This window comes from Phocoena phocoena, chromosome 7, assembly GCF_963924675.1.
Source record: "Phocoena phocoena chromosome 7, mPhoPho1.1, whole genome shotgun sequence".
Lineage (NCBI taxonomy): Eukaryota > Metazoa > Chordata > Mammalia > Artiodactyla > Phocoenidae > Phocoena > Phocoena phocoena.
In genome coordinates, this window is record NC_089225.1 from 5708951 (window position 1) to 5732312 (window position 23362).

General features: G+C 63.8%; 2 protein-coding genes across 2 annotated transcripts; one reads left to right on the top strand and one right to left on the bottom strand.

Moving 5' to 3' along the window:
- Positions 1-243: 243 nt before the first annotated feature.
- On the top strand, positions 244-21980 carry LIMS2 (LIM zinc finger domain containing 2). The gene is made up of 10 exons (XM_065881222.1): positions 244-329; positions 5435-5594; positions 7787-7853; positions 8017-8137; positions 18375-18524; positions 19183-19333; positions 20217-20309; positions 20899-20947; positions 21111-21186; positions 21833-21980. The coding sequence occupies exons 1-10, from the start codon at positions 244-246 to the stop codon at positions 21978-21980; spliced, it is 1101 nt and encodes a 366-aa protein (XP_065737294.1).
- On the bottom strand, positions 10919-11953 carry GPR17 (G protein-coupled receptor 17). Its single transcript, XM_065881223.1, has one exon. The coding sequence runs from the start codon at positions 11936-11938 to the stop codon at positions 10919-10921; it is 1020 nt and encodes a 339-aa protein (XP_065737295.1). The 5' UTR covers positions 11939-11953.
- Positions 21981-23362: the final 1382 nt, after the last annotated feature.

A 23362-nucleotide genomic window follows, 5' to 3' on the forward strand; every position in this document is an offset into this window, starting at 1 on the left:
CGCGGCGGGAACAATATCCTTTCTATTCGGAGTTGACTCTGCTGCCCTTTGGAGATCGCAGTGCGTAACGTGAGCTCCTGTGCAGAGGGGTGGGGGCCGAGGCGCCCCCCGCACGCCGGGAGTCCGGCCGCCCAGCCCGGCCGTTGGTGGCTGCCCGCCGCCGCACCTGCCCTCCGAGGCTGGGGTCCGACGGTCGGTCGGAGCGGGCGGCCCGCGACGCGCCGGCAGGAGGAGGCCCGCGCCATGGCCGCCCGGCTGGGCGCGCTCGCCGCGTCGGGGCTGTACCGGCGGCGCCAGCACCGGCAGAGCTCGCCGCCCGCCGCGCCCGGGTAGGTGGCCGGGGGCAGGGCGGGGGCGCGGGGGACAATGGCCGGAAAGCTGCCGCCGCGGGCCTTTCCTCGGACACCCGCCTGGCCCTTCCGACGGCGGCGGCGGCGGCGGCCCGGCTGCCCCGGGCGTGAGTTCGGCGCCGGGCGTGGCGGCCATGGGGGGCAGGGCGCGGCTTAATCCAGCCGGGTTTGCTGTCCTGGGATCTGCACTCTTGGGCAGGGCGCTGAGGATGGGGCGCTCAGATAAGTTGCCCGAGGTAACCTCCACGACCACTTTCAGACTCGGATCGCTTTCTGGCCGCTTTCTAGATGAGCACCCTGGGTGGTCAGGGAACGCGCTGGACATCACCCATCCAAAAAATGGCTAAGCTGTGACTTGAAGCCAGGGTGGACTGACTCTGAAGCCTGAACTGCTTTATCCCGGGGAGAACTGCCAGTGTAGACAATGAGGAGAGCTTCCTTTGGGACTGGGAGGGGGAACCTGTGGGTACGGGATGGACCTCAGGGCATCTAGAGGATGAGTTAGCCTGGGGTGGGGAGGGCCTGAGGGGGCACTTAGATAGTGGAGCCCCCGGAGTGAGGGTGGGACTGGGGGAGGGGCTCCTGGACAAGTTGAAGTTGCAGGGAGTGAGAGCCATGAGGGCCGCGGGCTTGGGGTCTTTGGCATCAAAATAGCAGGTGGGACCCCCGAAGGCGTGGGGGAGGAGCTGTGGGAAGACCGTGGGGTTTGCGAGGAGGGGGTGGGGATTCAGGGAGGAGACAGAGCAGCAGTCACAGAGGTGGGCGGCCTGGAGGCTGCGGGAGGAGAGCGAACCCAGAGGCTGATGCTCTGCGTTAAACGTGCGCCCCACTGTGTGCTCACGGTGCGCGCATGGCCAGGGCAGCCTTCCGGAGCGGGGCTGAGGGTTGAGCCCTCAAAGGTGTCTGGGAGGCCGTCAGGTGGGGGGCAGGGAGCAGAGGCTGCAGAGGGCCACCCGCGGGATACCTGTTGTAGCCGGGCTTGCACCTGCATCCGTGTCTCAGGCCCCTCACCAGGGGCCACACCAGGATGGGCACTGGACAAACCCACTGCTCCGGTGGGGAATCCGGGGCACGGGAGGCCAAGTGACTTACCTGAGTGAACAGGAACCCTCACCGGTTGGCCTCTGGGTCACCGTGGACATCTGTGGAGTGAGCTGGGAGTGGGCGACCAGGGCCCTGATGGGCCAGAGGCCAAGCTGGAGGCTGGTGTCACTGTATGGATGCAGCACAAGAACTTGAGCCAGATGAAAGGAGGGCAGGGCTGATAGTGAAGATCAGGCCTCAGGAAAGTCCCGTGCACACATGCAGGCACATACGTTCATATGCTATCCTCAGCTTGGTATTTCTTTGAGCTTCTGGCTTGTGACTGACTGCTGTGCGGGATCACCTGGCCTCAGCGACACGGACTCACCCTCGAGTGTGCAAAGGCCCCTGTGGCCAGCCCCTGCCTATTCCTGGGCCCACACGCTGGCTTTCTAGGCTCTGGTGGGTGGGAGACTGGAGTGGGGGATGGTCTGGGGCTGTTGAAAAAGCAGTCTGGAATGGTCATGCCTGTGTGATGCTACCAGGAGCTGAGGGGACGCGGGAGCGCAGGTCCAATCCCGTGTGACCTCAGCGGGCTTCTGACCCTCTCTGCACGTCAGTTTCCTTATCTGGAACCAGCAACCTCCCCTCCCGAGGACCTGGCTCGGAGAGCACTCCCTCCAGCCCACCCCAGGCTAGAGCTCAGTGACGTCTTGCAACAAATAGGCTTGCGTTGGCTGTCAAGATTGAGAGCCTTTGGGGTGCCGCGGAGGGTCGGAGAAGGGTACAGGGTAGATGGGGGTGACCACCTCCCTCCTGCCCCACCGGCTGCCCCAGCCCGTCTCAGGAAGCGGGCACTTCTGTGACGGCATCCCCATGGCCCCTGCTCGGGAGCACAGGTGTGCTCTGGGGTTTGGCCTCTAGGTGGTGGCCGTGCCCTCGGCAGTGTTTGTGTGCTGTCCAGCCGGGGCGGGGCGGCGGTGTCTCCCTGCAGGTAACCGGGCAGACTGTGCTCCCAGCTCTTGGGCGGAATGTGTGGAGGAGGATGTAGCATGCGCATCTCCCTCCTTTGTCCTTGCAGGGAGCGCTGCTGGGCCGGGGTGGCGGTGGGGCGGGGGGAGGTGGTGGTGGTGGGGTCCCTGAGCTGCCGGCAACAACCGCTCTGTATCCAGTGCTTGGCCTGCCCGGCCCTGTGCTCCGCGCTCTGTACCTATGCTGCAGGCAGCGAGTTCTTCGCTTCAGCTCTGCGGGGCAGGTCCTGCTCCTCGGGGACCTCTTTGCAGATGAGGAAATGAGGCCCCGAGGAGCTGGGCCTTCTTCCAGGCGCACAGCTGGGGGCTAGGGCTGTCAGGGTTTAACCTCGCGGGGTGGAGCCCAGAGCGGCCTCCTCCTGCAGGGGACAACTGGCATTTTCTCTGACGGGCCTGTGGTCCGGCTGTCCGGCACATGAGTACGTCGGCCCATCTGTCTGCCTTCGGCCAGTGAGCTGGGGTGTTCTCTGCGGTCCGGAGCAGGGGCCATGGGGACGCAGCCACAGAAGTGACGCCGGGGGTGCACCTGGCCGAGACCTGGGTTGGGGCAGCTGGTGGGGCAGGGGGGAGGTGGTCACCCCCGCACCCCACCTGTCTGTGCCGGGGCTTATTGCGAGGTGTGTCGGGGACAGACGGCAGAATCCTTGACCTGAGACTCCCAGGGACCCAGCCAGGGAACTAGACCCAGACCAGTGAAGGGCCAGCTGCTCTTTTGGGGGCCGGCTGCTGTGGTGACAACGTGGAGACGCAGTCCCCGAATGTCTGCCTTGCGGGGAGGCTGGAGTTCTGGAGAGGCAAACCGAAGATGGGCCTGCTGTGCACTCGCTTGGTTAGGGTCCAGAGGTCTGGAACAATCTGGAAGCCTGGGGCTGCACTTGAATTCTTGTTTTGGCTTCATTTTCTGGGTCCTTTCAGTGGGGAATTCCAGGCTCAAGAGTCACAGGATTTCCTGTTGATTTCTGACTACTCCAAGACCTGCCAAGGTCTTGTTCGTGGCCAGGCACTGGAACTTCCTCCCAGCCACCTTGGGTATGTGTGTTTGGGGAGAACAAGGCCTCAAGGTTCACAGTGTTCTTGGGACAGGAAGCCATGCCTGTGCTGACAGAGTCCAGCCCAGCCCATGGCGACTGGTACTGATCGCCTTGTGGCGATCAGCAGGGAGCTGGAAAGGAGGGCAGTGGTCACTGTGCACAGAGCCTCCCTGTCATCTTGGGCTCTGCCCATCCCTCCTGCCACTGTCCTGCCTCCTTGCCCCTTTGGCTTAAATATGGATGCAGGAGACGGCTTTGGTCCCCCAAGTAACCTGGGGGCAGGCAGAGGCATGCAGAGGTGCACTTGCCTGGCAAGGCTCGCCAAGGAGCCTACTGGCCCTGCCCTTGCCGCGAGGGCTCCTCCAACAGAGCAGAGAGGAAGTCCTGCCTGGGTGCCCCAGCCTGGCTTCCAGACCGTGTCCACGTGGCAGCGACCCTCTGCTAGACCCACTGTCCACACCTAGACCCCTGACAGGCAGAGCCCTCTCCCACCTCCTGGGCTCGTCGCGCCTAGGGACCCCAGCACGAGCATTGCTCACTTGAGAATTCTCCTCCCTGTGCTGTGGCCATGAGGGAGGGGTGGGCTTCAGCATCCCGGGAGGCGGAACAGGCTGAAGAGATGTTCTCAGGAGACGTGCCGTGTGCCACCGCACGCGTCTACGTGATGTTGCCAACTGGTTACATCTCTCCTCACTGAGCCTGACCTTCCTTCTGTGCCCACCCAGTTGACACGAGACAAAATTTCTTTGCCGCCCTTGTAGCCAAAGACACAGGCATCAGGGTGCTGGGCGTTTGTACAGACTGTCGGGGCTGACAGCCAGGCTCCTCCAGCCTGAGCCTTGGGGCCCCAGCCTGGAGCCAGCACACATCTGTCTGTGTGGCCATTTCCCCTGTAGTTTAGCTCAGATTCCACACCTCCCGGCGGGATGTCTGCCGCTTCCCCGGGGACAGCAGTTGCCCTCTGTGGATGAGGAGGTCCACTCCCCACTCTGCTCCCATCTCCAATATTCACAATCTCACCTTCCCCATGGTAGGGTGGTTATATGTTTTGGGGGTGCAGGTGATTTGAAACTAAGTCGTGGTGCAGGGGAAAGAGCCATTGAAGTCGGACCAATCTGTGTTCAAATCTGGACGCTGTCATCTGCTCTGTGACTTTGGGGAAGTTACTTAACCCCTCTGAGCCTTAGGAAAGCAGAGTGGCCTCGGGGATTAAATAAATGTGTAAAACCCGAGCCGCTCCCCTGTGTCTGCCGAGCGTCCCTGACACCTCGAGAGACGGCCCAGCACCATGACTGAGCAGCCTGGGGGCCCGGTCAGTAACACTGACAAGCACAGCGCCATCCGCTGCGGGCTTACAGTGGGCCAGGCACCCTGCTGAAAGCTTGTGTGTCCGTCGTCTAACAGCCTGTAACCTGTGGCCATGGCCGTGATTAGGGTCCTTCCACGGCTGGGCGTCTGGGCCTGGAGAGCGAGGGCCAGCCCTGGCCGCCCTGTGAGTGAGAGCAACGGACTTGAGTCGTGACTGCTCTGGCCGGCGTGAGCCCGGCGACGGCCGGGCCTACACCTGAGCCCCCGTGTAGGGCATCAGGGGCTGCAGGGTGTGGGGGAAGGTCGGGGCCCCAGAGTCAGGCGGGGGACCGGTTCTGATGTAGACTTTGCCTCCACCCACTGTGGCCTTGGTGGTGTGCGGGTCACTCTCTCCAGGCCTCCGCTTGTCCATCTGGGAGATGGAGGCACTGCGCTGGCCTCGCAGGGTTGTCATCTGGGAAGGCCACCGTGGCCTGGCATGCGCTGGCACCCAATGTGCCCGAGGCACAAGGTAGCTGCAGGGATGGGTGACCCAAGCCGGTGCCGGGCAGCGTGGCCCCGCCTGTGTGACTCAGTCCCTGCGGTGTCAAGGCCGACCCGGGGTGAGCACGGCGCTGTCTTCACCCCAGAAAGCGTGTCCATCGAGTGCGGCCCTCAGGCCCTGACCTGCCCGTTCCTTCTTCCCACCCAGTAACATGTCCAATGCCTTGGCCAATGCCGTGTGCCAGCGCTGCCAGGCCCGCTTTGCCCCCGCCGAGCGGATTGTCAACAGCAACGGCGAGCTGTACCACGAGCACTGCTTCGTGTGCGCTCAGTGCTTCCGGCCCTTCCCCGACGGGCTCTTCTACGAGGTGAGCGTGCTCCCCGGACCCAGCTCAGGGTCTGCCCTCTGCAGCCTGTGGGCCATGCCTGGCCGTGGTCCTCTTGTGAAGATGAGGCAGACACGCCAGCCCTTGAGCCGAGCGGTGCTCCTTGAGGACCTTGCTGGCCACCTCGGGGCCCCATCCCTTACCTGTGAGATGTGAACAGTGTTCTCCTGGTGGCCATGGGTGCTGAAGGAGAGTCGCCGTTCATCCTGTCACCTCTGGGCAGTTGCTGGGGGGCCCTGGGGTGCAAACACCCTGCCGTGGTGGCACTTACCCCCCCTGGGGTCATGCAGTCAGCGTAACCCACGTGTACCAGATGGTGCTAAGTGCTCTGGTTGTAAGGCATCTCAGGGGAGGCGGGGTGGTGATCAGGGAAGGGAATGTCTGAGCAGACCTGAAGGAGGTGAGAGAGCAGCGTGTACTTGCAGGAAGAGCTCTCGGCAGAGGGCACAGCAAGGGCAAAAAGGCCCTGAGGTTGGAGCACGCAGGTATTTGAGGAGCAGTGGGGGGGCCGGTGTGATGGAAGCAGAGCAAAGGAGAGGGAACAGAAGAAGACGAGAGTGGGGAGGCAGATTTGCTTGGCCCCGTGGGCCTTCGTGGAGCCTCAGGCTTTCCTCCTGGGAGGGGCAGCAGCCACTGCAGGGTCTGGAGGGGAGGGGTCACATCGTCTGTCTGACCTTAGAGAAGGACCTCTGGTTGCTCTGCTGAGGAGAGACTGTGTGCGGCGGGGACAGAAGCTAGGAGAACAGGTGGGACCAGAAGCTGATTATTTCGGTAATCCAGATGGAAGTGAAGGGGCCTACACTGGGCTGCCCTGGGTCACAAGAGCAGATCGTTAAATTTTCAGCAGCCTTGCAAGCCGGTTGTTAAACACAGCCATTACTAAAAGTTAAATGATATAAACATACAATGAGATAAAACTGTATTAAAAACAAAGGTAACATTCGTTTTCCTGTACAGTAGAAACACAACATGGTAAAGCAACTATACTCCAATGAAACTTAATTAAAAAAAACAACAAAGGTAACAGATACTCAAAACTCACCGCTTCCTGATTACTTTATTACATTTCACGATCAGCTATGCCTTTGAGGTTATGCTTTGTTATTATGCCTGTGTGCTGGAAACACCGTACCATGGTGGCTACTGACGTCTCTTCTCAGCTCCACGCGGAGGTCGGTTGGTAGCTTGAAATTGACCACGGGTGGGAATATTTATACCATAGAAATCGGCAAACGCTGCAAGGCAGCCTCAGAGCCGGTTGTGAAATGTTTACCAGCACACCAGGGCAGTGCTCAGAGGCTGGACAGATTTCCAAGCTGATGGGACGGGCTGGTAGATGGCTGTGGGGTGTGTGATCTGCCTGGCAGAGCAGGAGTTGCTGTTGCCTGTGGTGCCTCCTGGGAAATGCTGGCCGATGATGGAGGCGGGGGTGGGGGAGGGGAGATGTGGGCAGGGCGCTGTGGATGTGCCTGTGACAGTTTAAATTCCTGCCGCCTCTGAAGGTCACTGGCTAGGGCTCTAGCCAGGCACAGCTTAATAAGACACTCATTTTAGAGAACAGGGGAAAGCCAAATACAATTATCAAGGGAGAAGAAAGCAGGGGCTTTCCTGGGGCCACACTTGGGGCCAGTGTGAGGGCCCTCCTTGCCCAGACAGATGGGGACAGCGGCTGCAGGACTCCCTTGCCCCGCTTCCTGTGTCCCTTCCCTGGGTCTTTTGTGGCCGCTGGGGGAGTGGACTTCTCACACAGGAAACAGGGCCAAGGGACACACAGAATTCAAACTCGATCCCCACCCTCCCCAGCCTGACGTTCCGCCCCCAGCCCTCAGCTCGTTCCTGAGACCAACAGGGCCGAGATCTTCTGCAAGCAGCAGTGGTCCTTTGCGGGGCTGGCCTTGCTGAGTTGCCGGCTTCTTCGAGGCCCCTAGCTTTGCACTCTCCCCAAGTCGAACAGGCCAATCCCGTTCCATCTCCAGGCCTTGCACGGGCAGCTCACTGTCTGGAATTCCTCCCCGCACCTCCCCCCCACCAGCTTCCTGTGGTGGTAGCAGGTGCACAAAGTGGGGTGTTTGTCCAGCGTCCCCGAGGGCAGGTCCTCACCCAGCAGACGGGCCAGCGCAGCTTGGGGGATGACAGTGCCTTCCTTGTCCTCTGTCTGCTGGCCCCGTTTGCAGCTCGAAGGGCGGAAGTACTGCGAACACGACTTCCAGATGCTGTTCGCTCCGTGCTGCAGGACCTGTGGTAAGGGCCGCACAGGCCTCGGCGCTGCCTGGGAGGCGGGTGGGCAGAGAGCTCTGCCCCTCAGAGCATCGGCCCCGGGCTCCCACGGGCGTCACCCTCCCGGCTCTGGGAGGGGCCTGCGGAGGGGCAGGGCAGGAGGCGAGCAGGAACCTCTCTCCTCCAGGCGAGTTCATCATCGGCCGCGTCATCAAGGCCATGAACAACAACTGGCACCCCGGGTGCTTCCGCTGCGAGCTGTGCGACGTGGAGCTGGCCGACCTGGGCTTTGTGAAGAACGCCGGCAGGTGAGATGGGCCCCTCATCACGGGCCCAGGCCCGGTCCGGGCGCTGCAGGCTGCGGATGGGGCTGCCGTGCGGCCCTGTCCCCGCGAGGCGGACGGGAGAGCCCTGTCCAGTGTATGGGTGAGGACGGAGCCTGGAGAGAGTGAGGGATGGTGAGTCGGGGCCCACGCCAGGCTTGAGGCTGTTCCTGGGAGCAGGCTGACAGCATACAGCAAGGAGGAAGGTGGCCCAAGCAGGTGCTGTTGGTGCAGCGGAAGGATGAGGAGCTTGAGTCAAGTTCCTGCCTGCCCGGCCGCCCCCAGTGCTGGCCCCGGCCGTCCACCTCCGTCCTCACGCCCCACGAGCGCTGCTGGAGGGACAGCACTCAGCTGGGGCCCAGGTTTCCTCAGCAGCCTAAGCTGTCGCCTTCCATGAAGACTTGCTCTTTTCTCCCCGCCTCCTACCCGCCCCCCCACTGTCCCTGCACCATCACACCCACAGCCAGGACCTCCCTTCCCCCTCCCCGACGGATGGCCACCCCTGCCGCCCGGCATCTGTGCTGCCGCCCTGCCTTGTCAGAGTGGGGGCCGTGTCCCTGCACCCCAAAGCCCTGCTCACCCCACACACCCTCTCCAGCAGGGGCTCATGGCTCTGGTCCGCTCTCTCTCCCTTTCTAAAGGCTCAGGCTTGGTGGCCCCCAGGGTTCAAAGCACCCTCTGAGCCTTCTTTCCACAGCGATTGCCTGCAGCCCTCCCCAGCCCACTAGCCGCGTCCTCCCATCTGCTCCCTGCCGCCCAGACTGGTCGGTGTCTCCGCGGCCTTCACGGCAGCCCCCGCTCCTCTCTGGGCACCCAGGCCCCCGTGTTCTGGGAGTTTCCCCCTACTTCACGGCTGCGCTGTCCCTCTCCTCTCCTGGCTCACTTTCCTCCACCTGTCTCTCCATGTTGGGCTTCTCTGGGGCTCTGCACCGGGCCCAAAGTCCCGGTGCCTCACATGGTGAGTGTGTGCTGGGCAGTCCAGATGTCCGCCTCCACCCCAGACCTCTCCCAGAGTACCCCACTGCCCACGTGCCAGCTCCACTTGGTGCCCGTAGGGCACCCCAAATGCCACAGAGCCCAACCAACCAACCGACTCCGAGTTTCCCCTCTGCCGACAGCCAGGCCTCAGGGAAGAGCAGGCCTGCCTCATTTGCAGCGCCCTAGCTGTCCATCTCCCATGCCCTCCCGTCTGGGCACTTGTCACATTCTCTGGTGCCTGTCGAACACCCCTTCCTGACGCTGCTGTAGTGGTCTCGCCCATCTGCCTGCCCCACCAGAGACGCGTGTTGTCCGTCTTGGTGTCTGCAGAGCACTCAGTAGCAGCCTGGGTATTGGGTGCGGATCTGAGAGACCATCGGGGGGAAGACAGTGCAGCGGGGCGGGGGGGGGTGTCCCATGCTGGTCCGTGGGGTCCCCTGCCGGGTGTGGGCCTGAGCCGCAGCTCACGCTGGGACCCCTACTCCGGTGCTCTGCTGGAAAAGTCCGGAAGAGGCTGGACGTGCTCAGGAAAGTAAAGTATCACTGTGACAAAAGGAGTGCGGGGGCCCTACGCACACCCTCCAGCCCAGGTCGACGCTCTGAAGCCCACGGGGCAGAACTTCAGAGTCTGCGCGGGGCAGGCCCACCGTAGGGCCACCAGAACCACAGTCCACACTGCTGCCTTTGCCTCTGCTTTGCCATTCTTGGGTCAGAGGGAAGAAAAGTTCTGGGGAGGGAGTTGTGTTAACCAAACAGAATAACCTTCAGTTATTAAAGTACAGTTATGTTTATGATCAGTATAATCAAGTACAAGAAAGGACCGGTGAGGGCGATCAGACCACCCTATAAGCAAAACAGCTCAAAGCTTGGCCTGCCGGGACTGATGGAAGCCTCTTGGGAAGGAGGGGGGGCTCTGCCCCTGCTGGGTCTGGGTTAGTAGCAGACGGGTTCACAGGCCGGGCCTTGCCCTCCCCGCCACCCAGCGGCGACAAAGCTCAGCTCCCCGTGACCGTCCACCCATAGCACGTGTTCCACGGGGACTCGGGAAGGACTGGGCAGCTGCCAAGAAGCCCTGGGGATTGTCGAGCACATGCAGGTCTGTGTGTGGGTTTCTGGCGGGAGGGATGGAGAGCTGATGTGCCTCACAGGCCCCGCCCGTGTTGCTGGCTGTCACCTGGTGACCACCCTGAAATGTGCTTACAGTGTTGGGTTCTAATTTATAGCTTGTGTCCCCTAAATGCAGAGTCCTTTGGCAAAGGTGCCACAAAGGGACCTCAAAGCACCTTGCACTTGAGAGAAAACCTTTAGACTCTCCGCCCCCCCCGCCCCCACCCAGCTTCCAGTGCCCCCTCTTCCCGTGGGCCCGTTTGCAGCTGTCTCCGGCGTCCTCTCTGCAAAGCTTCACCGCTGTGCGTTTCTGTCGGGGGAAGGAGGCTGGGAACCTCGCAGGCGGCCCTTGGGAGAGAAAGACGCTCATTGTTCAGGAACGTTTCTGGCCTCCTTGCCCCCTCAGCAGGGGGTGAAGCTGCTGAGTGTCTTGTAGCTGTGAGTGAGCAGGGCCAGGCCGTCTGGTCCCTTCTGTGCTCCCTGTTCAGGGATTTGCGTGGCAGAGAAGACAGAACTCAGCGCCGGGTGATGAGTTCGGGCCTCGGAGCAGGTGGTGGTGGCCCGCTGAGCCTGCAGCTTGTGTTCTCGGGGCCGCTGGGGTGGAGGCGGGCTCCTCCTTGGTGGTGAGTCTGAGGGCCGGTCCTCGTGGACGAGGCGGTGCTCAGAGAGGTGGCCCCCGGCTCACAGCTCCGACCTGGCGCTCAGCGAGCTCTCGTTGGTCTTCCCGTCGGCGCTGGGGGGCGGCCCTGGGAGCCTCTTGCCACACAGCAGGCTGCACAGGGCGTCCCGGAACTTCTCGGCCACGAAGAAGTACATGATGGGGTCGAGGGCGCCGTTGAGGCTGCTGAGGCAGGACGTGATGCGGTTGCCGAGCGCCAGCGCACGCTGGGCGGCGCACGAGGTGCGGTGGCCGCGGTAACGCAGCACGTAGACAGAGCGGTGGACGTGGTAGGGCACGAAGCAGATGAGGAAGATGGCCAGCACCGCGGCGATCGTGCGCACCGCCTTGTTCTTGAGGCGCCGCTCCACGCGTGGGCCCTGCCGCAGGCTGCGGATGATGAGCAGGTAGCAGGTGACCGTGGTGACGAACGGGAAGGTGAAGGCCACGGCCAGAGACACAAAGGCGTGCTGGGAGGCCTTCTCCCTATACAGCTGCAGGCAGACCACCGTGCGGTTGGTCCGCACCGTCTGTGGGCTCACCAGCAGCGGGGCCATGGCCACGGCCACCATCACCCAGAGGAAGGCGCAGGCCAGGTGGGCGTGGAGGGGCCTGCGGAGCTTGAGGGACTTGACGGGGTGCACGATGGCCAGGAAGCGGTCAGCGCTGATGCAGGTGAGAAAGTAGATGCTGGCGTACATGTTGAGGTAGAAGAGGAAGCCCGTGAGCCGGCACGGGATCTCCCCAAACGGCCAGTGGCTCCCCGAGAAGTGGTAGACAAGGCGGGTGGGCAGGACCAGCACGCAGGACAGGTCGGCCACAGCCAGGTGCATCAGGAACACGTTGGCAGGGGTGCCGGACTTGTGGTCCCGGACGAAGAGCCACAGGGCCAGGGAGTTGCCAACAAAAGCCAGGATGAAATCCAGGAGGTAGAAGGAGGCAAAGAGGACGTTCTCCAGTGGCGTCTCTTGGCCACATTGCTCCGTGGGGGCCAGGGAGGAGTTGGCCATCAGGCCTGGGGAAGCCACCTCGAGGCCATTCATGCTTTGGCTGGAGGTAGAGCCCGGGGCTGAGCCTGGAGGGAACAAGCAGACAGGCCCCGGAGAGCCTGCGACGGGGCGTCACCCTCTGCAGACGTGAGCCCTCGGAAGCCTGCGGTACCTGCCGACCCCGACCCTGTTCCACGCTCGGCATTGCCTCGGGGGCCACTGAGGACACCTCCTGGGTCCATCTGGGGGTGGGCAGGCATCACAGGCTCTCTGAACTTCAGCAGGAAGCAAAACCAAAACCAGGGACTGGGTGCTAAGCTGCTGCTGGGGCCGGCTCCCCACTGTGCAGCCACGTCCCTACAGGGCATGTGAAGGCCCTGGTTGGACCCTGGTGATCCGGAAGGCCACCTCTCAGGCCTGGGGGATGGAGTCAGCACCACAGGGAGAGCGTGGTGACCCGTCTGTCTGAGGCTCTGGGGGGTGCGAGGGCGGGGGGTGAAGCCCCACGTTTTCTGTCCCTTTCCCCTGTGTGCTGTCTGAGGGGCGGGGTGCATGGGGCCCCTGAGTCCCACTTCTCATGGGTGGATGGGCGGGTCACCTATTCCTGAGGGCCCAGTGTGTAGAGCTCAGCCATCTTCTCTTCAGCCTCGGGGGAACCCTGCGCACCCCTCCCTGACCCGCCTGCCCACCGGCTTCCCCAGTTCTCCCGGCACCCGCCACCCGCCACAGGAGGGCCTGGCTGGGAATGCCAGTGTCAGAGTGTCAGGGAGGGCAGAGGCCTGCTGTGTCTGCCGGCACCTGAAGGCCATCCGGGCCTGGATCCCAAGGTCTCTTGAACTTTCTGGATTTAGCCCACCAGCCCCACGGTAGGCATCTTAACGAGTGGAGACCTGTGTTTTAGAAAGCCCTTGGGCCCCAGGCCTGCAGGGGGTATTTTACCACCCAGGGTAGTTTAACTACCAAGAGGCGGATTCTTTCCCAGGAGAGGAAGAGCCGTTTCTCCCAGAGGTAGACAGACCTGCCAGGGTTTTCTAGCCAAGATCTGCAGCCCCAGAGAGGCCCGGGGCCCAGGGAGGCGGCCTGTCTCTGCCTGGCCTCACCCGCCTGGTTTACCTACACCTGAGGGGCCATGCAGCTCGGAGCCCTACTGGCCTTGCTAACAAGCCATTTCTGTCTGCCAACCCCAGGTCTGAGTGGGTGACCCTTGCTGCCGCCCCAGCAGACAGAGTAACAGGTTCCTATTTTGATTTTGGTCAACTCAGGAGATCCAGAAAGGAGAGGGAAGATCCCTAACACCCCGCCTCCCTCGCCAGGCCTGGGACCCGGGGGTGTGGGCAGGAGAAGGCAGGACAGCCGGGCCAGAGCACCCTCTGTCCACAACCCACACAGTCCACAGCCCCGAGTGGGGGTCAGTTTCAGCCTCGCGCGCCCCTGCCTGCAGCGCAGCTTCTGGGGCTCCCCTGAAGCCCCGCCCCCCAACACCTCCACTCCCTGCCTGTGTGGTTGGGCTGCAGGGGGGCAGGAGAGGCGGGAAGCAGCAGGAAGCGGGGCAGCTTGCGCGGTGTCATGTCCCGGCCGAGCCACGGGACCCGGAGCAAGTTGCCTGCAAGCTTCTCCTGGCTCTTAGCCCTCTCCTTTCATGCCCTGGCAGGGCTGACAGTTGCCCCGGGGGCATGGGCACGTCAGCCCTGAGGAGGAGGCTGGGTGCCGTCCCCAGGCACGGGTTCCCACAGTAGAGGGAGGGAGGGTGGTCCAGAGTGCGGGGACGAGGGGCTGTCGGGCCGGCAGCAGCTTCGTGCCTTGTTAACCACCACAGATGGCTGCGGTTGAGTGGCAGAGAGCATCTGGCCAGTCGTCCTCAAGCCGAGGGCGGGCGCTTGCCCGATCGTGTCACATTTTAATTATTGAAGGGGTCCAGGGCAGTTCCCCTGCCCAGATGATGTCTCCTGGCTCCAGAGTGGTTCACGCTGCCTGAAATTCTACTACAGGGATTATTGCCCATTGGTCCAGGTGTGTGTGACTTGAGGGGGGTGGTCTGGAGGCCAAGTGAGGGAGGGGTCCTGTTGCAAACCTGGGGCTGGGGAGGGGCTGAGCTGGGTGCCCTCCGCTCTGGGCTGACCTCGGGCTGTGCCCTGCGGCGGTGCAGTCGTCACCCGGCCCCTCCGTCAGGGCCACTTCCAGGTGCCGACCACCTCCTCTGGCCAGCATGAGGGGGCGGGCCTGCCTGGACACCGCACACCAGTCCTGAGGGGCAGGCCTCAGTTGCCTCATTTTACAGATGAGGAAACGGAGGCTTAGCATTAGCTAACTTGCCCAGGGTCACTTGGCCGGGCGACGGCCTTGGAGTAGGAAGTCAGGTCAGGAAGACCCGGCGGGGACAGCCGACACCTCCACCTGCCTTTCTCGTGGAGGCTGACAGCTCCCGGCTGCTAGAGCTCGTGCTGGAGTTTCCTCCCTGCCTCAGTGGCTCCCACGGGGGCCTGGCCCGAGGACCATCCATACAGTTGGCACCACCCCTTGTTCAAAAAGCAGCACAATGGTGATGGCAGAGCAGCGAACTGAGCGTGGGCCCCGCGTGCCTGCACAGGTGGCACCTGGCGGGCGGGCCAGCGCCTGGCTTTCTGCTCCCGCCCCGTGCCCTCCGCCTCCCAGCCCTGAAGGCTGCGTGCGCCGTGCTCTCTCCGGGGGCGCAGATTTGGCTTCAGAATTCTTTTAGGCTCGCTTCTGCTTTGCCGGGGTTCCTCTCCCCTCCCCCACGTTAGGAGTTTCGGTGCTGGTCCTGCCGTGCGGTCCGCAGTGGCTCTGCGGGTCCCCAGAAACGCCCGCACTCGCTGCCCCTCGGCGTGTCGCTCAGCTCGGGCAGGGTGACTGCAGTGCTTGCAGTTTGGCCCGGGCCTGGGCGGGCCTGGGGCCCCGGCCGGCCGTGGGTCAGGCGCAGGGCTTGGCCTCCGCAGAGGGGACGTGGGCGGGCCTGGTGGGGGGGGGGGGGTGGCCGTCTCTGGGGCATCGGCCGCCAGCACCTCTCCCTCCCGACTCCTCCTCTGGCCCCTCCCGGAGCCGCCTGGCTCGAAGTGAGGGGCACGGGGGCTGTCACTGCAGCCGTGGGACCGCAGGCCGGGCGCTCACTCTTCCTTTAAAAGCCCCGACAGGGAGACAGGAACACTGCCTGCGTGCTGCTCTCATTCAGACCGCGGCGGCCTGGATAACTAAGTCGGAGTCCGACCACAGAGAGGCGTCTCGGGGCTGGGGCTGGGCTCGCGTCCCTGCCCTGCTCTGCCTCTGCCTCGGCTGGGCCTGAGCTCCCCGCCCGCCCTGCCAGGCCCTGCCCTTACCTCTGTCGGCGGGTCTGGGGCGGCAGGTGGGCTGCAGCCTGTGAGTGGGTGGTGGGCTCCGCGCAGCTGTGGTGGAGGCCGGCTGGCTATTTAAGGAGGGGAGGCGAGGCTACAGCCCCTCGGGCCCTGAAAGGCCGCTTCATTCCTGAGGGGTCCCCTGTGTGGTGGGCCACTCCTCTGGCTGCCTCTGCTGCCGCTGGGCCGTGAATATTCCAGTGTGTCCCAGCCGTCCCCCCACCCCCCGCCCCCAGCTGGGCCACTGAGCGGCACAGAGGCCAAGTGTGCGACTGTCTTCGAAGCCGCAGAGTGGGCGCCGGCCGGGTGGGAGGCCTGGCTGGGACCGACAGACACAACAGGACGTTTCAGATCAGAGTAATTTCCTGGGAGGCGGGGAGGGGGCCAGGGAGGGGCTGGCCGCCATGGCAACGGGCCTGGGCGCCCAAGCCCGCACTGGCCATCGGCAGAGGGGGTCTTGTGAATGGGGAGGGTGGGAGGCCAAGGAGTCTTGTTCGGTCCAATGAGAGGGGACGCTTTCAGGACACTTGCTTAGGGTCCTTGTGTCCTGCCCCGTATAATGGGGCCCCGTTTGGGTGTGCGGAATAAATCGCGGCCTTTATCTCGAGCGGGGCGCAGCTGCAGGCTGCCTCATAATGGGGCGCTGTCTGTGCCTGTGGGGACCCGGAGGCCTGGCCCTCGCCTGTGTGGGCTCCTCCTCTGGACGGGAAGCCTGGGAAGAGGGTCGCTGCGGCCCGCCGCCCACCTGCCCCACAGCTCCTCCTGGGAGTCTGGGAGTCTGCGGGGTGTTTGGATGTTGACAGTGGCTGCCCCTGTGACGGCTGCAGCAGTGCTTGGTTCTCCCCGTCTTTCCCAAAGTGATGCATCCGGTAACACAGGGAGCCGAATCACCATTCCTAATTTCAAAAGACTTCAGAAAACTTTTTAGTTACAACGTTGAAAGATGTACACAGCCATCCCTGGGAAGTACCTGCCACAAGTACTGTCTGAAATTCTTTCGCACAAACCCGTGCACTTGGGATCACTGCCCATTTTACAGACGGGGAAACTGGGACTCAGAGAGGTGAGGTAACTGGCCAACGACAAACCAGTGGGGTGGCCGAGCCCACATTTGGACTCAAGCGCGTGTCACTCTGAAACTCAGGCTGTATGCGTGTGTGTTTTGTTCTCTTCTGTTGCAGCTCAGTGGTACAATTCTTAGGTTCCATCTTCATTCTACCTGGGAAAAAATTCTGCAGGTTGCCTTTAGATCTGGCGCTGGGATCAGGTCTGTTGAAAAGACGTTTCCCGTCTGGGGTTCCGTCAAGAGAGCGGGACTGCTCAGTTCTGTCATGCCTGGGAGCCGGTGGGGTGTGCGGCCCCCCTCCCCGCTGTGGCCCGGGGTGGCTGTCTGGGAGAACTGGCTCACGGTGACTTGAAATGTGGGAGTCTGGCTGGCTTCTGTCGGGTGACTGATGGCAGTGGTTTTAAGGGCACTGACCGTTGCAACAGAATTTTGAGGAGTTGTGCTAATTTCTATATCTTTGAAACAAAAACCGTTCCGTATGGGTTGCGTGTTGTCCTACTGCTAAAGACGAGTCACCAGGATTGGAGTGGGGTTGTAGGGAATAAATGCCCTGTCTGTGGCAGAGACATAGCAGGCGGCAGGCGTGGGAGTGGCCCCGCCGTGGCAGGAGGCCTGGGGTGGGGCTGGGGCACGGGGTGTCTGGGGGAGAGTGGGGCGGGGAGAGCGCACTGGGCTTCAGGGATCTTGGGACGGAAGGGAGATGGGGACTGTAGCCACAGGCCACGTCTGTGGCCGCTGGGCCGGTAGAGTGAGCTGGGGGCCCCAGGCCAGGAGATGACCTTCCAGTCTCGGTGGCCACGTCATCGTGGGAGATGACGCCCGCCATCCTTCCCTTCTTGTCTTTTACAATCATTCACCCACTTACGCATCAGAAGACCTGTCCTGAGCCGCTGCCCTGCGTGGGGCACATGGGGTCCGTAAGGGCACCGCTGGGAGCTGGTCAGCAGCTTACCAGGGGGCTGCTGGGAACTCCCTCGGGCCCCTTGCCCTTCACCCCGGGGAGCTAGGACACACTCAGGGCAAGCACAGGGCAGTCCAGACCCAAACGCGGTAGGAGGCACTGCGGTCAAGGCCATGGAGTTGGCTGCCCTGGCACCTAGGGTCTGCCCACCACACCTGCTTGGGGGTTCCTGAGTCTGAGAGTTACTCTCTTAAGTGGACTCCCTGACCTGCCTCTAAAAGAGGCCCGCACCGGTATCAGGTGACTGGGAGGCTGGTGAGAGTGGGTTGGGGACCTGGAACGGGAGGGAAGGAGGGCCCGGATGCTGAGAGCACTTGCAGACGGGGTGGCAGGTGGGGGATGGGAGCAGTGCACTGGGGCCTTTGTGCAACTTCGCCCGGGGACCCAGAATCTAAATTCCTGCCGCCTTTGAGGCCCAAGGAAACAGAAACCATGTTGATTTATCTCTCTCGGTAGAGACTGCAGCTGTGGCCCAATGGAGGGAGTAACATCAGAAATCACTCTGAGGTCTTTACAAAAAAGACTCTGTAATGACAGTTCCTGGGTCTGGGGGCCTCCATCTGACACAGCTGCACTTGTCTTTGGAGACAGAGAGAGCCTGTAGACATCCGGGTTCCTCTTTGTCGGGCCGACCCCTGAGGAAGCAGGCGTGCAGGCCCAACGGGCCTGGCACTCCTTGGCCCCTGGGCTGGGCACGAAAGTCACTATACGGTCACTCGTGTGTGTTAAAAGACATTTGAAAAATAAAATGAATTTTTCAGCAAATGCCCATGAAGTGTCTGCTCTCGTCCACACACGATGTCCTAGGCTCAGAAAAAGCGTAAAGAAGAAAAACACCACATTTGCCGTACTGTCCAAACACGGCATGCTGCTGTGTTTCCTCCTGGTCTTTGCCCCGTGCAGAGGCTCCTTTTAGAGGGTGCACCCGTGGCCTTCCCGGCCGCAGGACTGTTGGCTTGCTTTTCTGGACCACCGAGCTGAGCCCCCCGACGCTTCCTGGCAGGCGTTCGTTCAAGCTGCGGGCGGGGGCCGGGGGCGTCTTCTCCAGGGAGGTGGCCCAGGCTGCCCGGGCAGGAAGAGTGGCTCTGCCCCTGACCCCCACCTCACTTCTCACAGGCACCTGTGCCGACCCTGCCACAACCGTGAGAAGGCCAAGGGCCTGGGCAAGTACATCTGTCAGCGCTGCCACCTGGTCATCGACGAGCAGCCCCTCATGTTCAAGAATGATGCCTACCACCCAGACCACTTCAGCTGCGCCCACTGCGGGTAGGTGCACAGCCGGGCCCGGCTGGCCGGGAAGGGGGAGAGCCGGGTGGAGGTGGGCCGGCCGCCCGGGGGCAGTGATGGGGCGGGAGGGGAACACCACGGGGGCAGAGAGGGGCGTCCGGAGAGTGGGGTGCAGGGGCAGGTAGAATGGGTCCAGAAGGGCACTGCTGCAGGAAACGCCTCTCAGGCGAGGCTGACAGGAGGACTCATGGGTGAGGGAGGGCTGCCCCCCACCCCCGCCGCCGGTGAAGCCGAGAGGAGGGAATCCCAGGTGCAGAGGATGAGCGTGAGGTGGAGCGGATGAGGGAGGAAGGAGAGGCCATGGAGCCATGCCCTCGTGCTGGTCCCAGACGCCCAGTCTGGTCTGGAGGGCGGGGGCCCGGGGAACAGATCTGTGCCGCCTTCTGCAAGGGCCGGGCGGGGAATCCTGTGCCCTGGGGCCCGTCTGGGGCACAGGAAGTCTCCAAAGAGAGCAGAGATGAAAGCCACGCCTGCCCCGGGCGGGTGCTCTGCTGGGACCGAGCTGGTGGGGGGTGGAGGTGGCGGTGTGTCTCAGGAAGCTACTTCCCTGGCGCTGGAGGGGCTGGGGTGACCCTCCCAGCACGACAGGCCACGGAAGGGCAGGGTGGTCACCTGGGGTCTTCACGCTGTCTTCCAGGAAGGAGCTGACTGCAGAGGCCCGCGAGCTGAAGGGCGAGCTCTACTGCCTGCCCTGCCATGACAAGATGGGTGTCCCCATCTGTGGGGCCTGCCGCCGGCCCATCGAGGGCCGTGTGGTCAACGCGCTGGGCAAGCAGTGGCACGTGGAGGTGAGCGAGGCCAGCCCGGACAGCAGGTGGGCGCCCCGGCTCCCGTCCCCAGCCAGCCTGGCCCCGAAGCCCCTCCACACGCCCTCCAGCCCCCAGGCCATGTGGCCGGCTCCCAGCGGGGACCTTCCTCGTAGGTGCTATCCCTCCTCACCCCTGGTCTGGGACAGGTCTGTCCACGGGACCCAGCAGACTTGAGCCCACAGGCCATGGCTGGGCAGGCACACCCCCTCCCTCCCTCCCCATCCTGGCCTTCCAGAGGATTCCAAAATCATGAGAACACCTTGGGGACACTGGTCCGGGGTGCCCTGTGGGATTGCGGTTGGCGGAAGTGGCTGCGTGTCTGGCCCACCTGCAGGCGAGGTGCTCAGGTGTGTCTGACTGGCTGTCCGGGAACACTCACCCCTGCGCTGGGGGCTCTGATGGCCTTAGGGACACCACCTGGCAGGGAGGCGTGCAAGCCTGTGACTGGGTCAGCTCTGTGTCCCACAGTCTCTGCCCTGGGTGGCCTCTTGGCGAGGGTCCTGGCACGGCCCCCAGCCCCCCGGGGGAGGGTGAATCCTCACACGCCACGGCCTCCATGGGCGGAAGGTGTGCCCGGTGACTCTGGGCCTGTAGAGGTGTGCACCAGAAGCAGACGGTGCAACCCACCACGGCCCGGGCACCTCGCCGGCCCCGACACGGGGGCCGAGGGTGCCCCGTGGGCCCGGGGAGGATGCAGCGCCACCAGGCATCAGGGAAGGAGTGGGGTCTGCTGACCATGAGCAGTCCGTGGAGGTGTCAGCCCAGCGAGGCCCCCCACCCGCCAGCCTCCGCTTCCTGGCTGTGTGCTGGGAGGTCGCTCCAGGCCTGACGCTGCCCTCCCTGCACCCCCCCGCCACCCCAGCACTTTGTCTGCGCCAAGTGTGAGAAGCCGTTCCTGGGGCACCGGCACTATGAGAAGAAGGGCCTGGCCTACTGTGAGACCCACTACAACCAGGTAGGGCCCGGGACAGGGGAGGTGGGAGCTGTGGGGAGCCAGCAGGGCGCGGGCTGGGAAGGCGGCTGTGTCCGTGGCAGGAGAGGACACGGGGCGGCCCCCGGGGCCCCGCCATGGGTGCTGAGGCCAGGCCTGTGAGCTCAGGGTCTCGGGACCGGGGCAGCCCTCTGGGCCTCAGGGTCCCCATTTGAGAAACGTGCCTTGTGGCCCAGGCCTGCCCCGGGCACTGAATGAGATGGCAGTGTTAAGTCCTGGGCTCTTGGGGTGACATATACTACCATCTCCTCCCCCCTGCCAGGCTTGGCAAAGCTGCCCAGCCTTTCTGGCACAGAGGACAGGGTTACTGCCTTGCCCACACTTCTCAGGACACGGGCGGGAGCAAAGGGGTCTTAGGGGGAGCAATGCCTCCACATGCTGTCTTTCCCAGGGGGTAGTTCTGATAGACCCTCAGGCCTGAGGCTGTGCCCTGGCAGGAGGCCCAGGTGGCTGATGAGAGCTGCCCTTTGGGGGGTGGGTGGGGACCACACTCCTGGCTCTGAGCTTGGGGCACGAATGCCTGCAGCATGTTTAACACCTGCTCTGTCTACAGCTCTTTGGGGACGTCTGCTATACCTGCAGCCACGTGATCGAGGGCGATGGTAAGGCCCCTGTCCCTGTGCCCCCTTCCCGCCCCAGGCCCCGTTCCCCCACGCTCTCTGGGCTGTGGGTCCTGCAGCTGCGTGCCCAGCTGGCCCTCCGTGTGCACAGCTGGGCCTCTGGCTGGCCTGGGGGGGCCGCTAAGCCCCCATCTGACCCTCACAGTGGTGTCGGCCCTCAACAAGGCCTGGTGTGTGCACTGCTTCTCCTGTTCTACCTGCAACAGCCGGCTCACCCTGAAGTAAGTCGTGCTGGCTCCCAGGGGTCGGGGGCCGAGGAGGGCAGAGACCTGCAGGGTGTCCCCCTCCTTCCCCCTGGAGCCCATCAGGGGCTCACGTTGGAGTCGGCTTGCCATGGGCTCTTCCCTTCGTCGGACCCTCCCTGAATGCTCACTGTTATCAGGCCCTGGGTGTGCAGTGGGAGCAGGGGCAGCCCCAGCCCCGAGAAGGCAGGTCCAGGGACCCCCCAGGGCACGGTGGGAGGAAGAGTCACACTAGCCTCCGCGCTCGGAAGGGCGCCGGCCTCTGGGGAGGGACGGACACTCCGGCTCAGGGAGCAGGAAACACGCTCAGAGCCAAAGGAGCCAGACCTCACCTAGGAGGCTGAGAGGGGGAAGGACAGCTGGAGCGGTGAGGTGAGGTGAGGTGCGGCCCGGCGTCTGAGGACAAGAGGGAAGGTTCTGGAGTTCCAGCATTCCAGAGAAATCTCTAGGCAGAAAGGGAGGCCTGGAGGCCCGTCTCCTCGTCTCCCATGGCGTTCGGCCAGAAGGTGCCCCCCGGACCTGGCCGGCTGGCGCGGGGACAGGCTGGGGTAGGGGAGGTGGTGGGCTCTGGGCCAGGGGGTCCGAGGAGACCCCGGCTCTCCTGGCCGCTGCCCCTCCTCTGCAGGAACAAGTTTGTGGAGTTCGACATGAAGCCCGTGTGTAAGAGGTGCTATGAGAAGTTCCCGCTGGAGCTGAAGAAGCGGCTGAAGAAGCTGTCGGAGCTGGCAGCCCGCAGGGCGCAGCCCAAGTCCGCGGGCCTCCAACCCGCCTGAGAGGCCCGCCCGCCGCCTGCCGCCCGCCGTCGTCCTCCTGCTCCCCCCGGCTTCGCTGCCCGCCCCCGCTGCCCGAACCTGTGGCTTCTCCCTGCCCGTCTCTCCGCTCAGCATCCCCCCGCCAAGGCGTCCCGTCCCTCCCCTCCCTCCTTCCACGAGGCCAGAGGCCACGGGGCAGGGGCCTGGGCGTGGCAAGCCTGTGACACATCCTCGTCCACAGCTTCAGCCCGAGGTCTTCCAGGGACAGAAGCAAGTAGGGCCAGGGTCACCTGGGCCGGCCTGTCCTGACCTGTCCCATCCCCGCAGGAGGCCTCGTGGCTCGCATTCTGTGGCAGCTTGGCCAGCCTCCGCCCCCCGTGGCACAGGTGTAGCCCACGGCCAGGCGGCCGCCCGGACCCCAGGGCCATGTGGGTGGGCGCCCCCGGGGAACCACCCTGCAGTCCCCCGACTACGCACGCGCTCAGCCAAGCAGGAGCCTCGTGCCCAGGCCAGGCCGGCGAGTCCTGCTTCTTCAGCCCACGCAGCAGTGGGAGGGCCCCCGCTCGCCCCACCGCCAGGGCACCCGCTGACCCCCCGGTGCAGCCTGGGGCTAGGAGGTGGTGGGCTCTGGTGGGCGGCTCATTCCTGCCCTCCGGGGAGGACAGCATGGGACCTTGGTGTTGGGACTCACACTTGCACAACGAATGAAGGCTTTTCTACACGACCCCAGCGCTTGCGTGGTTTGTGACATTGCGGTGGATATGCTGCCGCAGGGTTAGGGAGACAGACGCCAGACCGGACAGGCATCCCAGGGCCAGGCTGCCGACAGAGACCCTCAGTCCTTGAAGGCTGGCCCGGTGGGTGGAGTCGGGGGACAGGCTCCGCAAGGGCTGGCGGGGGCCGTGGGTGCCCAGCCCAGGCTCCGAGGCCCCGCATGCAGCTCCGCCCTCGGGGCAGCGAAGCCAGCAGCCACCTCCAGCAGACCCTCCTGGTGGCAGCCCGTGTCCGGTGCCGGGCAGGGGAAGGAGGAAAGGTGTGCAGAGGGGCCTGTAGAAAGCATCTCTGCAGCCTGAGGCGGAGGAAGGGAAGTGGTGGGGGTGGAAGGAAAGGGAGGAGGGAGACACGAAGGAAGTCACACCATGAGGACGAAGCTGTCCTCTGCTGGGCCTGGACGGGCCGCAGTGCTTTTTGCTTTCTCTGGAAGGAACCCTTTGCTGGACCTGCTGCCCACCCGAGCCCCAACCCGACCCTCGTCTCTCGCTGACACACTCCCCACTGTTCTGCGGAACTTTTATTGAACATTCCTGGGGGGAGTCCTCCCCGCCATCCGTCTGTCGGCCTGGAGGCCTGCCAGTCCCAGCCCTGCCCTTCGGCCCTCAGAGTCAGCACCCGGGTTGGCGGGG